General features: G+C 46.5%; 1 protein-coding gene across 1 annotated transcript in view; it reads right to left on the bottom strand.

Moving 5' to 3' along the window:
• CFAP61 (cilia and flagella associated protein 61) overlaps positions 1-17971 on the bottom strand; it is a 161711-nt gene that overhangs the window by 91200 nt on the left and 52540 nt on the right. Inside the window, exons 14-16 of the mRNA XM_016212031.2 lie at positions 17894-17971; positions 12155-12361; positions 8977-9111 (exon numbers count right to left, since the gene is read on the bottom strand). Of these exons, the coding sequence (XP_016067517.2) occupies positions 8977-9111; positions 12155-12361; positions 17894-17971 (420 nt within the window). The remainder of the gene's footprint in view (positions 1-8976; positions 9112-12154; positions 12362-17893) is intronic.

The following is a 17971-nucleotide window of genomic DNA, read 5'->3' as shown; positions in this document are numbered from 1 at the left end:
GACACATGCCTGGATTGTGGGCTCGATCCCCAGTAGGGGGCGTGCAGGAGGCAGCCGATCAGTGACTCTCTCTCATCATTGATATTTCTCTCTCTCTCTTTCCCTCTCCCTTCCTCTCTCTGAAATCTGTAACAACATATTTAAAAAATTAACCAGAAGAGTCAAGGGGCTTACCCACTTCCCATCCACGTACAGGGGAAAACCCAGCCGCAGTGAACATGTTTACAGGGTGAGGGGAGACAGAAATCAAGTGGCTTCATGATTATTCCCACAAATCCTGCTGACTTAATGTTCAGTTACATACCTAAACCTCTCCTAACCTCAGCATCCACCCCCCACCCACCCCCTCTGCAAAATGGAGAAAACACACACACGCTGCTGTGCGAAGGCAGAGAGCTAATCCAAGGAAGCAGGCGTGGAGCACAGAGCCTAGCGCGAAGTCCCCACCGAGGGCCGGGGTCGCTGGTCAAAGGACAGGCGCAACTAAGAAAACGACACTGTAGAATACTTAGTGACACGCAAAAATATTCACAGCGTACAGTCGGCCCTCTGTATCCCTAGGCTCTGTGTATGAGGATTCAACTAACCTGGGACGGAGAGTATTCAGAAAAAGAAACGTCGTATGGCTGCTGACTTGTACCATGTACTTATCCAGATGGCTGCGTCTGCACTGAACACGTACACACCTCTTTTCTTGCCGTTACTCCCTCAACAATACAGTATAACAAATATTCACACAGCATTTCCACTGTATTAGGTATTATAGGTAATCTAGAGATGATTTAAAGCATACAGGAGGATGTGTGTAGGCTGTACACAAATGTGATGCCATGTTATACAAGGGACTTGAGCTCTGTGGATTCTGGTATCCACAGGGGTCGTGGAATGAATCCCCCACAGACACCAAGGGACAGCTGTATTAAGTAAAAATAATGTTTCAAAACACTATGTACATATGACCCCGTATTTAATTGTATATATGCTTTCCCCCCACAAAAATATAAATCTAGATGTAAAAACACCAACATAGTAAATAGGTAATCTATAGTTAGAGGATGACAGATGTTTATGGATTTTTCTCTATTTTTTCCCTAAAATTTCTGCCATACATATGTACTGCTTTTGTAATGACATTTTTGTAATGAAGGGGGAAAGAACTAACTTTCTAGGCAGCATCTGCACCTCTGATGGTTCCCTTTGTCATTTTATAACCCCAGCTACTTTAAAATACACAAAGCAAAGCCTCCTGCTGGGGCTGCCATGCCTCCCCCCTGAAGGCGGATCCCGAAGAAGCCGCTTGGCTGTGAAGGCCAGTCCCTGCCCCGGGAGCTCGGTCCACCCAGGAGCCTGCTTGGCTGCGCCTCCCTCCCGGAGCACTCCGGCGGGCAGCTGATGTGTCCCGGGGCACGTCTGGACCTCTGTGGCATTCATTACCCTGGCTCTGCAGGGAACAGAGAGCATTTCCTCCCTCCTACTGCTTGAGCGAGAGCCTGATCAGCATCCTGGAATGCCTCAGGATTTTTTTTTTCTTTTGGGAGCTGTGGCGGTTCTTTTCAAGACCAGTAACACTACTAGATGCGGACTGAAACAAAGGACAAGCTGGAGGCTTAAAAACCCAGAAGGTCCTCCATCTCGGTCCCGTGGTTCGGGAGGGTGTTTCCTTTGCTGCTGATCCCCCCTAAATGTCCGTGCAGGCCCACCGAAGGCTAACGAGGGAAAGATTAAGAGCAGGGGAGGTTTTATTTTAGAAAAATCTCTGCTTTTGAAAAACTGAAGCTTTTATTAGTGGTGTGCCGTCAAACATGTGTGTGAAGCTCCCTGGGGGTGGTGGGAAAGCACCACCCCTGAAACTGGAAGGAAATCAGGTGCACTGCCCACCCGTGGCCCTGAACTGACCAGCACCAGACTACTTACAAGAGGAATGCCAGGCTGGCCTGCAGACGGCAAAGGCAAATGCACAGCCCCTTTGGAAAACAGTTGGTACTTCCTCACAGAGTTAGGCAGAGAGCCACCGTGTCATTCAGCAATTCTACTCCCACTTGTATCCCCGAGAGAAATGAAGATGTGCTGAGAACATTCACGCACAGGATTTTGCACAGGTTTTTATGTGGGTGAAAATTTATGTGGATATTTAACCACATAAACACCTGTGTGTGGATGTTCATAGGAACATTATTCAGAGTAGCCAAGAAGTGGAGACCAGTCGAAGGTTCACCAACCAATAAAATGCAGTGTATCCACACAATAGAATATTATTCAGCAATAAAAAGAATCAGGTACCGAAACACACTACAGAACATATGGATCTTGAAAACCTGCTAAGTGAAGGAAGCCAGTCACAAGAATACCACATGTTGTATAATTCCCTTTATACAGAATGCCCAGAATAGGCAAATCTGTAGAAACAGAAAGCAAAGTAGTAGGTGCCTAGGGCAGAGGGTGGGCCTGTAAGGTGTGACTGCCAATGGCTTTCTTTTGTGGGTCACAGAAATGTTCTCAAATTAGAGTTGATGGTTGCCCAACTCTGAATATACTAAAACAATAACAACAAATTATACAATTTAAATGGGTGAATTGTATGATATATGACTTGTACGGCAATAAAGCTTCTAAAGAGAGAGAGAGGGAAGGAAGAAGGGAGGGTGGATGGGAGAAAGGAGAGATATTGTCCTAGGACTGATTTTGGACAATATGGAGAGGTTACGAAGTAACTTTACTTCTCACAATTTCTTGCCTTAGCACACCCTAAAGACTTCATTTTGCTCCATCGCAGCCCAATTTCTAAGCAAACCCAGGGCCTGTCAATCATGCCACTAGTGCACATCCTGTCCCCGCCCCCTCCTCCCAAGTAAACCTGAAGTCCCGAATCCTGGGCAATTACTTGAGTACTTTATTACAACACCATGAAGCCATACATAACACGGGCCTGCATCTCGAGAAATTCATAGTGTAACCTACACTAGGGATCGTAATTAATCTCCTCCTTTCCCAGCAGCAGCCACTATGATTTGGGACGGTCTGTAACAACAAGCGGATGCAACAGGGAGAGAAGTGCAGGCCGCCTGCATCAGCTGGGGTCCAGCCTGGACCTGTGCGTCTGCTCCTTCTGAGCCGAGCGCAGCCAGGATCAGGCTGGCACCGGATCAAACCCAAGAGTGAAGGGCTCGGCCAAAAGGAAAATCCAAACTGCTGTGGGGAAAAGCCAATTATCTGTGGGTCACCTTTTGATTAAGTAGCTGGTGCCAAAGATCTGGGAGATTCCAAAAGGTCTCTGTCAAACCATCTTCCCTTTCTGCAGTTTACTTTTCCTACAGTAATTCGTGATATAAGCACTTTAACTTTGTAGATAAGACAGTGTATATATAGCGGTTAAAGGTACAAATTTTGGCATCCAAATGCCTGGGTTTGAGGCTTGGTCACTGAATTAGTCTTTGCATGAGTCATTTACTCTCCTCCTGCAAGCCTGTTTTCTTTATGCACATCGAGGGTGATAGCAGCAGTAACTATTTAAAGTGCTGATATGAGGATTAAATGAGATAATTCAAGGGAAGCCTTTAGCAAGAGCTAAATATATTATTATTATTATTAGTTATTTATTACTCTGTAATCTAACAGGGAGGAATTATGACAATAATCAGAAACCATAGATTTATAAGTCATTCTGATGTAAACATATATACTATGTATAATATTGAACTAGATAGTGTTCAGAGAATTGGAAAGAGATGACCATATAATAACTTGTATTGTTTGGAGAAAAAACAAGAGCTTGCGAAGGAATTTATGTAAATTATTCTAAGGATGTCAGAGAAAAGGGTTCACCAGAAATAGGAGAAAATGCATTTCCCATGGGTGGCGTAGATGTGTAGGAAATGGCCGAGACGTGGCTTGAAAATGAAAACTGGACTCATGGTGGGGATTTAAAGTGGGTTAATTTCATTTCAAGAAAATATCATCATCATGGCCACATAAATAACGATCAGTGCATACATGATGCTGAAAAATAGGGTTTATATTTTTAGAAGCTTCTATCAAGGAGATACTAAGAGGCTAATTTAAACACACACGCACGTGTGCACACAAGCATGCGCCCCAACCACAGGTACAAACAACCAAGAGAAGTCTAACCACAGACAGTGAAAGTTTCCGAGCTTAAGGAAGGGGCTGGGAAACAAGCTGGGGAAATCTAGCAGGTGCGGGGGGAATAATGCGATTTCCTAGCGCAGCAGATGTACAAGTGAAACAGTATCCAGGAGCAGTCTATCAGATGGTAATTATAGCTGGACTGGGTACGGACAGCCAGGATGAAAAGGGGCGATTCAAAGGGTAACTGAATGCCAGTGAGTGGCATCTTCCTGAGAGATCACGTACCAGAAAAAAGTGGGCCAGCACTTAGCTGCAAGAAGGGGGCGGGGTGTGAAGAAATCGTCGTTTTTCTTTGTAGGAGAGGGTAAAGGGAAACTGGAGGCCTCAAAGAATTCATTAGTGGAGACTGAAACAGACCATCTCTAATAAGCAACCATAAAAAAAATAACAACAGGCACTGATCGCTCTGCAAGTATGACTCCTAAAATGATTCAGTCAGTTGTCTGAAAGATAAGGGCCTGATTTTGTCCCAAAAAAATGTTGGGGGAGGGAGGGAGAGAGAGAGAAAGAGGGAGGGAGGAAGGGAGAGAGGAAGGGAGAGAGAGAGGAGTTCATACTATAATTCTACGAACACACTAAAAACCAAAATGAAGAACTGAAGTGATGAAAGTGGATGACTGGAAGCATCTATTGACACTGAGGGAAGGGGAGGAGCTGTTCAAGTTTAAAGCAGATTTTCTGTTTAATATCACAAGGAAGAGTCATTTCAAATCCCGTGTTGGAAAGGGAACAGTGCCTTGGACCAGACTCACTCACTCCCAAAAGGTTCTGTAGAACGGGTCTGACCCCCCTGTGCTATTCCTGCTGAGTCTGGCTCTCCCTGTGTGGGCCAGGGCAGCCCTCTCCCGCCCCTGGTTTAACCGCCTGAGCAGTCTCATGTTAATACTGACACTAGAGTGTAAGCTCCCTGAGGACAGGGGCCATGTCACAGCCATTTCTGAATCCAGGTAGCCGGGGCAGGAAGGAGAGACAGCAAGCTCGTACACAGACGCGCCCCAAAGCAAGCATGGGTCCACTTGTTTCCCCCTTTAATTAACACGGCCTTTCAATTTCTTCAGCCAGATTCTGAGGGTTTCCCTGGATCACAGTTCTCATGCAAGTGGGACATGTTGCGTTACTTAATAGAAAATTCCCGTTGGGATGATTCTCAGAATGTAAATGCACAAGCCAAGAAAGCCCATTCAAACTAAGAAATGACTCCTTCAGGTGCATCCCGTGTGGCTATGGTCTCAGAGAAAAAGCCCTCTCTCTTGTCCATGCATCTATACTGGCTGGCTGTGGAGATACGATGCTGAATCTTCGGGCCTTCCTCTGTACTGTGTTTTCCAGGTCCTTCCTTATGACCTGATATGGGGCAGGCTGTCAATTAATAGAAACAATAGGGAAGCTATTGTGGCAGGAACACCTATCATCCAAACCAGGCAGAAACAACCAGGGCCTAGGGGTGGGGAGGGAGTACATTTCCTTGCCATGCGGTAATGAGTTTCAATCACTGCTGGCTGGTGCCAGATTCAAATTGGCAACCCACCGAGATGAAACGCTTCCTATCCCATTACTCATGCCTGGAGTGATCTGTTTCCTTGAAGACTGGCTTCCAAGGTGAAAGTGAGGGGATGAGCGGTCCCTCCAAGGTGGTTTAAATAGGATAAAAGGTATGAAAGATGAGTGCCCAGCAAGAGAAATATGCAGACATGGAGAGGGAGCTAAGGGGCCATATGAATCTCCATGCACTGGGGGAAGGGAATACAAAACATAAAAGGGAAAACCCCAGAATTCATTCAATGACCATTGCTGAACCTCACTTCGTTCAATGGCTGCAATACTATTTGCTCTGCTAAAAAAAAATTTTAAAAAATCAGTGTACTTAGGACTGTATAGAAATTTCTATTTGGCTCATTTCTCAGATAATCTGCCTAAAACATTAAATCTACCTCAAATGCTAAAAAGAAAACTTTTAAATAATATAATGTAGTATTTTAACTTTTGAACATCCAGGCCCATCTCATGTGGATTATGCTCTTGATAATCCTTTGATGAAACTTTCAAGATTTCTGAAATTTTTACTAAATCTAAATCTTTACTAAAACCTCTGAAGAATAAGCACAAGTAGCCATAAAAATCCTTAAGAAGCCAGAACTCACTAACACAATGAACAAATGCAGCACAATGTAACGGGTGCCAAGCATCAGCTCGGCCCAGCTGGCCAGTGGTGGCCTTTCTGGACCAGGGATTTAAACAGTCTATCCTCTGCTATGTCCTGAAATAAGCTGAGGCTCTGGGGGGACACAGAACACTGTCACAACCACAGAAAAGGTTATTAAATGTGAGCAATGATTTCATCCACACCAACCTAGGAAGTAATTATAGGATTGTTTTAAATGCGACAAAATGTTTTCTCTGGCAATCTCCCCACCTGAAGCTCCAGCTCACCTCAAAGTTGCCAGACTGTCAGACCCTGGAGGTTTGAAAACGGGGTGGAGAAGAGGCTCCTGGTGCCCAGAAAAACTGTGCTCTTGATATCCATGCAACAGCTCAGTGCTCCTCCCCTCCATCCCCAGCCCCACCACTCCTGTCACCAGAGGACTGGCTGAAGGCACTGGAGCCATGGGCTGCACTGACGTGTGAAGGTTTCTCCTGGCCCAGTCACACGGTCCATCCATACTTGAAGGTGTCCCAGTATTAGCTGCAAAAGGGCAGCATCTCTCATCCTTACCCTGATCTGACACAGAAGCTGACACAGGTACTCCATGCCGGCAACCCCTTCTCCTGCAGCCCCTTCATGGCTCCATATCAGCTATGTTTCAGTGACAGGTACAGACGAAGCCACCCTCCCTGACCCCAAAGCTCTCTTTGCACCAAACATGTGGGTCTTAGCTCTTATTTCAAAGGAGTCATTTCCCAGGATCTCCATACACAAAGAGATTACCTGGTGACCATCCCTAAGGTCCCCCAGGTGGGGTTGGCACTCTTGTCTCTCGAGTGGACAGAGTGAGAGCTTCCGTGCTGTGGCCCTGCTACCTGAGAATGCACCTTTGGTCCTGAGTGAAATGATGTATCTGGGGACGGCTTCAAAATGGTAAGGGAGGACCTGGAAGTGGGTGGGGGTATAGAAGATCCAAAATTGGCCAAGAGCTGAAAATTGCTAAGTGGAGTGTCGAGTACCTGGGAGTTTCTGTGCCATTCAACACGTGGTCTGGGACAGGTGCCCATCGCAAACTATCACTGGTCTGTGAAGATGTAAGTACAGAGGCTGAGAGAAGCATTTGCAAGCTTTCATAGCAACTGAACAGAGTAATGCTAGGTCTGTTACATCTAATAATGAAATAATTAAGCTGGATTTTGTCTGTATTTAAATCTCATTTTCTAAGGTATTCACTTTTTACAAAACTATCAGTCTATGATAGGTCGTACAGTAAAAGACAATGCCCCTCACCCGGCCAGGGTGGCTCAGCAGTTGGGTGTCCAGGTCCCGGTTCAACTCCGGGTGAGGGCACATACCCGGGTTGCAGGCTCCATCCCCAGCAGGGGGCGTGCAGGAGGCAGCCGATCAATGTTGATGTCCATGTTTCTATCTCTCTCTCCCTCTCCCTTCCCCTCTCTCCAAAAAATCAATAAAAACATTAAAAAACAAAACAACAAACAGAGACAGTGCCCTCGGCACGGACCGAACGAGAAGGCCTGCTGCATACGCGTCTTTCTACTCCTGCATATGCTCTGCGTTTCCTGCAGTAAAGAGTTGGGAGGGGAGAGGAGCTGCTATTTGGTTTTAGTCTCTGCTCAAATATAAGTTTAGAACTTGAAAGAAAATAAATATACGTTTATCTTTTACAAATATGCATATAAATGCCGGCCCGGAAGCAGCCTCGGTCGGTGGCAGCAAGCAGCTGCCTCTCGGGTGGGTCTTGGGGGAGGACCGCGTGGGCCGCGAGTGAAGGGGGCAGTGGAGCGATGCGTGTCCTGCGGCCCTGAGGCCACGTGTTGTTTATTTTAGCGCATCCAGCTCTCACGAGCGACTTCCTGGCTCAACGTCTGGAGGATTTAAACTTTCCACTTTCCTTTTCTCTCTCTCACGTGGACAACTGTCAGCCGCCGAGGGAGTTTTTAAAACTTATATAAGTGGAAGCGTATTATTCAAACACTACGAGCCTACATATAAGTCAGCTTGACAAAAGCACGTGCATGGCTGTGTGGACATATCCACGCGCACCTCCCTTTAAAGCGAAATTGGGCTTTATTCCTGTCCCCTCTTGTTCTGGTAGCAGGAGCGTTCTGGGGCGGTTCAGTTTAAGGTCAAGCCTCTGACCCCCCCACACACACACCCCGCAGCTAATATGTTCCTGTGAGTCACCCTGGCGCCCAGCAGAGGAGCTAACACCCAGCAGAGGACTCAGGCCCAGGCCCTCAGATGGCCGGCCCGATGCTCTCCTCTGGCTTTGTCCAGATTGGGAATGACCGCTTCTGCCTCAAAAGCAAAACGTGATGGAAACGGGGGGATCTGCTTTCGAGCAAAGGGAAAGAAAACAGAAATACGCGGGGAGGCTGACTCCAGGCCGTCTGTTCCTGAGACACAGCAGAGCCTGTGAGGGACCTGTGGGGCCTGTCCCCCCGAGGGTGGGATCGCGAGGCTCCTGTTACGCTTGCTGTGAAATAACCACCTGAGGGACAGGCCTGCAGGGGAGCCTCTGCAGGGCACCCCAGGAAGGGCACGAGCGCCAGGCTGCCTGTAATTAAGAAGCAGCCTGCTCCCGAGGAGACAGTGCTGCCGCCCCATCTGCCACGCCCGCCCGGGCTGGCACCGCGCCTCCTGCCTGCTGCCGCCCGGCTACCCACCGGATCCTTGGAGACCTCCTTTGATGGAGCGTTGATGCCAAGCTTTTCCAGAGGATAGACAATCTGTCGTCGTGGTCGCACGGGAACCAAGTAATGAAGGGCGGATGTCAGGGAGTGGGCGTAGGAGCTCTGGAACTGCAAGACAGCAATCTCCGCGTTAGGGGAGGAAATGTCAGGCCTCGCAGCACAGATGCCTGCGTGTGGCTTTACAAATACAAAACTCCGAGCTCGGCCAAATCAGAGAGGGGAAAAAACCCTGCAAATAAACAAACACACTCTTCGAGCAGAGGAATGAATTGTAGATAATGCCTGACACTAATGAAGATAATTACGAGAGTAATTACATTACTATCTCTGTGGGAATGACAGATAAACAAGTGGTTTGGTTTATGGGATTTTTCAGTACAAGTATTTTCCCCAGGAGAATAGTCTCCTCCACAGCGAACATGAATCTGCTTGATTTGACCCCATTAAGCTGTGTTATCTGCGTCCTGTTAACCTTTGCGTGTTTGGCACAAGCTGCTTTGAGAAGGCACATAGATAAAAATGCCATCCCAGGGCAGCTGGACGCAGACGTGGAAATCCTCCTGTCTGTGAAAGCACAGCTACTCCACCTGGGCCTCTGCGGATAAAATGAGTGTTCTGAAATAAAATGAGGAAACTGAAAAGTGGGGGTAGGTGGGGGAACTGGATCATACTATTTTGACTTAAATTAATACTAAATGATGTCTTGAATTTATGAACTAGGACAAACATGTTTTAGGAGAATGCTTTAAATATTAATTTTACTCAATTTTTAAAACTTGGCAGAAAAACCTGAACATAGTGATCTTTATTTCTTGCACATTTATGAATTCTTAGGGGGTTTGGTGAAATTAACTCCGTGTTTTAAGAGTTAAACTGTGAAACCAACATTTTAAAAGATATATTTATTCTATTTAAGCTGGAAGGGAAAGAAAGTAAAACTGAACTGTAGACGCAGTTTAAGAAATAAGCTGGTTTACGTGTGACTTATCTGCTATTCTAAAAACTGCCCCCAGGCATTTCCAAGAGCTTCTAAAGGGGGTTTCTAGAATCCTCCACCGCAGAACTCGCAGTCTGGTTTTACCCACTGGAAAACAGAACCCAGGAATTCCCAGCCAGAGCTAGGTTTTTACGCCTGGAAGATCCCTCAATACGTGTTCTGGAAGAAGGGTATGGAGAAAAGCATCTTCATAATGTGAGCCCAGAGCTTGTTTTTACTACTGCTGAGAATTTTTTTTACAGCAGAAACTTGAAAATTCTCACCTAAAGTCTTTGGTGCTGCTCCTTACACTTGTTTAAATGTACGTGTGTGAATCAGCTGGAAGTGCAGACTGAGGAAATCTGTTCCTAACTGTGTTTCTACCTCCTCTATGGAACAGTGCGTAACACCTTCCGAATCTATACCACTGAGGTAAATATGTGAACATTCAATAGAATGTCTAAGATACTATTTTTATTATGGGTACAAAAGAACTTTCTACCAGCTTGGCACCAGCAGGTAGCATCATGAATAAAAACGAAGAATTTAATATCACAACCTGAAGGTTACCAAATTGGCAGTTGGCCAGATGCAAACTAAAAAGAAATTGTGCAGAACCAGGATTTTACACTAAAACGGTTACCCACACATCTCATTAAGTTCCAATCGAGGGCATTCACGTTGATACAGTGCTGCATTTTAACCAAAAAATAAAACAAAAAAAATGGTCACTAAAGCATATTCTGGATCTTGATAAAAAAGCTTCTCCATGGTTTTTCTTCTTTCTTTCCCATTCCCTTGGTACTTCTCCAAAGGGCTTTTGTTATATGAATGTACTAATATACTTTAGAATGTTTTCAAGTTTAATAAATAAGATCATTTAAAAAATCTACTTAGCTCACTTGTGGTAACTAAGAAGAAATGTGACAACATCGAAGATCCTAGGCAGAGCATGAGAACGTTTTCCGTCATGAATGGGACCCGGGGCAATTTCTACCTAGTCTAGTGGCTGAATCCCATCACCCCTCGAGTCTGTATCAAGCTGAGGGCCATGCTCTCAGTGACGGAGGAAACAGCTCGTAGGAAACACCACCTTGGGAATCCAGCTTGAAGGGGCCCCGGCCTGTGGAACAACCAGGACGCTGTACGTGAGTGGGAGGGTGTGTGTGGGGGCGCGCAGGCACATAAACGGACTGGGGCAAAAGTAGGTTTATTGTCGTGAGCACGTGAAACACAGAGTTTACTCTTGTGTTGCTATTTATAAATTATTGCATTATTTTCCACATGAACAACTGTAAACCTACGCTCGCCCCACCCCGTATGTGAGACTCTTCTAGGTCCTGGGGTACAGCTCTGCCCAGGCAGACAAACATCGCTGCCTTTGTGGGAAAAGATAACGTTTTAGCCAGCGGCAAGGGCTATGAAGAAGGCTGAAGTGGGTAAACGAAGCAAGATGGAGCGCTTGCTGTCCGCGCCTGCACACAAACATAGTGTACACACCTCAGAGAGGTGTTCATCAGAGAGCATTCGCTGCACAGGTGTAGCACGTGCTATGCACAGTTATACAGGTGTCTGCTACTGCAAGGTTAAACCAGTGTCATAAACCTCCCCTTTCTATCCATCACCTTTACGTGGGTGATTATAGTGCTTCTTGGGAATGCTGTATAGCACACAGATCTCACGGGAATGAACTGACTTTTCCCGGGGGGCTCATTACTAAATTGTTCTTTGCTTGAAGAACACGATAGGGTCGTTTTGGCTTTTCACTAATGCACCATAAAAAAATAATTTGATTTTCATATCCCTTGAAGGCATTTTTGCATAATCTTTAGTCTCTGTTTTGTCAATACAGAAAAGCCAAGAAATTGTTCAACTAATTATATTGGTTTGATTGTTTCAGAAATTCAAACCCTGACCTGTCACTGGAGCGTGAGGGCCAAGCTCAATATGGCCGGCCACCTGAAACTCAGGGCCACACCGTAATCAAAGCCCATCAGGCGAGGAAGGAACAAAACAGGGCACACGACACAATGGCACTGTGACCACTGATCTGTGAACCTCGGAGCTACACTGTAATCAAAGCCCATCAGGCGAGGAAGGAACAAAACAGGGCACACAACCCAATTACACTGTGACCACTGATCTGCTGGAAAAGTGAATTACAACAGTTTTTACCTTGCCTTCCCTGGAAGCCGGGTAAATGGGGTAGTAGAGACAGGACTTGTACCCTAAACGGAGGATCTCCTTCAGAAAAAACTTGGAGTAGTGCCGGAAAATGGGGTTCAGGGCAAAGTGATACAGGTGCCCATGCTCTTCGCGCTGGTGGTGACTGAAGTAGATGAAATCTTCAATATTGTAATGGGATCGTATGTACTCTACATCCTGAAAAAGAGGCGAGGAAAGGACAGCTAAGGGTGGTGTAAACAAACGGCGCGCGTTTTGTGATGACAGCCTTTTCAGAACCACCGTAGGTACAACAGTAAGAAGTGTGCTTTTCCCTCCTGTGATTTACGGCTTCATCTCCGTTGCCAACTGTTGGAGAAGGAGAAGTTACGTTTCATGAAAGCCACTCGTTCTGACTGCTTGTCCCTGGGGGATGGCTGCCCAGCTTTGGATCTGCTCCCGGCAGAGAGACTTGCGTCCCTGCCAGTGGCCAGGCAGCCCCCCACCGCTACCGGGCAAGGGGTGCACGGCTGGTCAGCACCACTGCCGCCGTGGGCAGGCTCCCGGGGCGGGACACACTCCCCAGCGCACTCTGGCTTCACGACTGTTCTCAACTCACGTGTTAACGAGGGAACGAGCCATCCCACGAGTCACACCCCCTGACGGGCACGTGTGGCTGGGCTGGGCTACAGTAAAGCCCCGAGGCCGGGCCTCACCCACAGCATTCCTTCAGCTTTTTTCTCTCTCTGTGGGACAGTCACGCGCCGCTCAACAGCTGGGACACGTGCTGAGAAGCGCGTCGTTAGGTGGTTCTGCCACTGTGCGAACTTCACAGGGCGCAGTCACGACCGCCCGCGCGCCTGGGCTGCAAGGCGCAGCCTACGGCTCCTGGGCCGCGGGGCCACGCGGCGCAACTGGAGGAAACGCCGCGGGATCACACCGAGCGCCAGGGAAGACGCCGCCGTCCGAGGCTCGGCAAGCCCGAGGTGCGCTCGCGGCCGCCGGCTGCTGCCGGCGCAATGCGGCACGCTCTCTCACAGCACGCTTTATTTTTTACAAGTGGGAAGAGCACACTCTAAAATTAAAAGTATTGCAAATATGTAATCAGTAACGTAGCTGTTATCATTACCAAGTGCTATGCGCTGTACGTTACTGCATGTGCTGTACTTTTATACGAAGGGCAGACTCGTTTACACCAGATCGCCACAGACAGGTGACCTCGGGGCTGCTGTTGCAGCGACAGGAATTTTCAGCTCCCTTTATAACCTTGCGGAAGCACCGTCCTGTATGTGGTCTGCCATGGACGATGTTATGCGGTGCATGACTGCATATTTTTTAATTTTCAAAAAAATTGATTTTTAGAGAGAGGGGAAGAGAGACAGAGAGGAGAGACAGAGAAACTTCGATGTGAGAGAGAAACCTCGGTCGGTGGCCTCCTGCACTCGCCCTGACGGGGGTGGACCCTGCCACCTTTTGGTGTGCAGGACAACACTCCACCCAACTGAGCCACCCGGCCGGGCCTGTAGAACATTTTTACACAGTGGGAGGTAATTTAAAGGACCGGTGAGTGCTTACCTGGGCCAGTTCTCCTTACCGCCTTTGTCCCCGACACCGGTGGGGAGGGACCCGGGGGCTCACCCATGCCCACCCTGCCTCACCTCCCAGCAGTGCACACTGGGGAGTGTGCGTAAAATCCAGGGCACGTGGCTCTCTTGTGACAGGAGTAGTATACACACTTGATGTGCAGGAAAAATTAAACCGCATGCAGACTGAAGCACCTACTTATATTTCTTCTTACTTTTCATAGTAACATTGTCCTAAATGCACACTTTCAAGAGGAGGAATTGAAAAATGCAAGGAACTTTATTTACACTGTGATAGGCAAGGCTGGCTCTAGAAAATTCTGGAAAACTGTGAAGTCTGTGTCTACGCCCCTCAAGGTTCCTTGTCTTCCCAGCTTCTGCCACACACACACACACACACACACACACACACACACACACACACACAGACAAACACACACACATATATACATACATACACACGCACACTCACATATAATCACATACACACACACAGGAAACAGGGCTTGGGGTAACCAGGCCAGTGGTGGTACCCAAGGACACTTCTGGCAATACCTGACCTTTCTGTCTGCATTGACCTTACAACTGTTTTTACACCTTAAGATTTTTATTTAATTACCAAGGAGGCATCTCTCATTATAAAATAAAATGAGTAGTAAGTGTAGGGCTGAGAAATCAGTAAAAAACAAGAAGCAAAAACAAAGAACCAATAGAGGTTATTAGCTCAAAACAGCAGATGGGCATTGTGTGTCTAATTTTCTTTCCATCCCAAGTCCCTTAAAATTAAACAAAAATTATTTTCAAAATAATGAAGGGACAAAAGAGTAAGGCAGTTTCACCCTAGAAGGAAACATACCAAAGTTCTCACCACAAGGTTAAACCTTCCCACCTTGGCCCATGCCTGCCGCCTGCCACAAGAGGAAGCCAGAAGACTGGTGCCCCCTGCGGATGAGACGGGGTGGGCAGCCCTCCCAGTGACGGGAGCGAGGCAGTGGAGAAGCAGATATGCACAGCTGTCAAGGACACGCATGCCAGACAGCCATACTGGTAATCTGATCTGTCGTTCATGACATGGACAGACTTTGGAGTAAACTGACAAATGCAAAAGACCAGAACAGAGAAACACACAACTTACCCCAGAGAAAATAGAAGTTATTCAGGGAACAGAAGAAAATTAAAAAAAAAAAATGCTACTCAGTGTCCTTAGATATACCAAAAAGGGTCTTGCATGCAGCGTAACCAGCAAGCTGCTATAAAAAACAACAAGAAGAAGAAAACAAGAGAGAGACTTGGAAGTTAAATATATGAACCCTGGAATTAAAGTCCCAATAGGAGGTCTGGATAGCAGAACAGACATGACTGGAGACTGAACTGGGGATCCAGAAGACAAAATTAAGGAAACCTAGAAAAAAGCACAAGAGACTAACAAATATGAGAAATTAAAAGATAGTAAAGGGTCAATTCAAAAGGCCCGATATCCATTCAGAAAGGAACTCAAGAATAGGAGAACAGAGACTATGAGAGGGAAGAAACAATTAACAAGATCATAGGAGAAAGATGTTCTCACGTTCAAAAGGGGCATAAGACACTTGGTAAAATTTAAGAATTTCAGGTATAAAAAGAAAAAACGTAGAAGGAAACATACCAGAGAAAGAGAGAAAACAAACAGACATATATTTATATCAGATTATATTTTATCATTGACCTTGGGTGCTGGGAGACAAGGAGAGTAAAATCAACAACATTCTGATGAGAAATAAGCTGAGTAAGAATTCTTTACCCGCCTGGCCGGTGTGGCTCAGTGGTTAGAGCGTCGGCCCGCACACGGAAGGGTGGATCTCGGGTTCAATACCCGGTTGAGGGCATGTCCTGGGTTTGCAGGATCAATCCCGGGCCCGGGTGGGGCTCGTGCGGGAGGCAACCAGTTGATGTGCATCTCTCACATTGATGTCTCTCTCTCCCTCCATCCCTTCCTCCCTTCTACGCTCTCTAAAAAAATCAATGGGAAAAATATCCTCAGGTGAGAATTAACAACAACAGCAAAAGGAACTCTGTACACAAACAAATAAAAATTCAAGTGTGAGAACGAAACGAAAAGCTCTTGTATATGTACGGAGCCAGGGACATGGCTGCCTCCCACCCTCCCCACAGGCATCACTCAAACGCGCACTGAGCCAGGAGAGAAATGCAGAAAAGAACCGAGCCCGCTAAAGGAATAAACGACACAACCATCTCGGCAAGTGCCGAAAACACGCCTGATGAACTCCAACACTCATTCAGAGCAACTCTCAGCGAACGAGGAACAGGACAGCTGCCCTCGCTTGATAAACGGCATCTCCCAGGGCCCACAGCACATACTTAGCGGGGAAATGCAGAATCATTCCCCATTAAAATAAGAAGGACCGCAAAAGTCCCCGTTGTAAACGCTACCCTCCAATGCTTCTCTAAACACATAGCAACACTGGGAGAAAAAAAGATGGTGCAAGTGTTTTCCACAGCAGGCGTGGCGGGGCCTGCGTCTGAAAGTTGCCTCGACAGTGCCCCGCAGCCCACGTGCTCTTCCGCAGACAGCAACGGTCACATCAAGAGCTGCAGCCCGTTTCTCCACCCCTGGAACCGGAGCATGCCCGTGACTGCTCCGGCCAGTAGAAGATGGTAGAAGTTAGGATGGGCCAGGAAAGAATCCGCTGAAAAGCTCTCGGAGCTAATAAGAGACTTCAAGAGGCTGGCTGGAGACAAGAATACAGAAATCAGTGGTTTTCCTGCATATCAAAATAAATGTTTTGAAAGTACAATGAAAACAATGTCTCTATCCACAATATCCAGAAAAATATAAAACATGTAGAGATAAATCATAAATGTCCAGGACTGTACTGGAGAGGGTCTCAGCAGGAAACAGATGGTATGTTCAAATTAGCATAATTGGAGTTTAACAAAGGGACTATTTACAAGGAGGGGGCAGGATGTAGAGAAACCAGTAGGCATAATGCAGCAGCAACTGCAAGCTATTACCACCCAAGGGGTAGTGGCATGAGAGGTGCTGGATCCCGGGACCCGGCGAGAGAGTCCTGGAGAACAGGCTGCCTTGCAGAGATGAGGGAATTCAGCAGCGAGCCCAGCCCCAGGCAGCCCAATCTCAAACGCAGCTCCTCCTCTCCTCCCATCAGGGCTCCCCACTGGTCAAACCCAACGGGGCGCCGAAGGGCAAAGGCGCCCATGACGCTGCCCATCGGGTTAGGCTTCCTGGCACAGAACAGGATGGAGGAGGGCAGAGAGCGAACCTGCAGGGTACACAACGCATGTGGCACGCTCGGCCTGTAGGGACAAAGCCACAAGAGTTTCCTGAAGAACCCAAAAGGATTCAACCACCACCACAACAAAAATAGAGGAAACTATGTTCCTGGAAGAAGAGTCCCAATATTTTAATTGTCAATTCTTCCTAAATTGTTCTATAAAACCTAGATAGGCACAAATAAATTCATAATAAGTATTACAAGGTTTATCTGGAAGGGAAAATATCAAAGTCAAACCATTAAAGTTTCAGGAAAAAAGACAAATGAGAGAAGACTCCCCTCCCAGAGAGCAAATCACATAATAATTCAATAGATACCAACAAATCAATCCACGGAACAGAACAGAGTAAAAATAGACACAGGCCCATGGAAACTTAATAATGTAAAGGCAGCACTTTAAATCAGTAGGGAAAGAATGGACTACTGTGTAACCAGTACTTTGGAGTGATGGGCTGTGCACTGGGAAAAAATAAAATCAGATGTCCCCTTGACGAGAGACATACACACACACGATGCATGTAATTTAGTGCAAGGAAGAATGTTGGGAGAGAGAATGCCTCACTATCAACAGTGGTGGTCATCCTTTGGGGAGAGAAGTGGGATTCTATTTTTTGGGGTGGGGGGAGATTATCTGAATTTTTAGAATGTGAATGTTTTCATATATTCTTTGTAATATTTTAAACATTTTTGAACTGAAAAAAATGAAAACTTCCAAGGCTGCCAAGCGGGATGTAAGCACACAATGATTTATATCCTTCAGAAAAAGAGGCATGCATATTAAATAAGTAAAAATTAAACTTCGAAAGAGGTCTTGTGTGCTAATTCACAAACAAAGAGGTGCAATCAAGGAGATTAATATCCATTTTGCAATTTACCATTTCATCTCTGACCACAGCAATGCCAACTATTTGTTCTGCCACATCAGCTACAAATGCCTGCAGTGGTGTTCCATC

This window comes from Miniopterus natalensis, chromosome 7 (assembly GCF_054644295.1).
Source record: "Miniopterus natalensis isolate mMinNat1 chromosome 7, mMinNat1.hap1, whole genome shotgun sequence".
NCBI classification, from domain to species: domain Eukaryota; kingdom Metazoa; phylum Chordata; class Mammalia; order Chiroptera; family Miniopteridae; genus Miniopterus; species Miniopterus natalensis.
The sequence above is the reverse complement of the archived record's forward strand: the minus strand, read 5'-3'. Positions and strand labels throughout refer to the sequence as shown.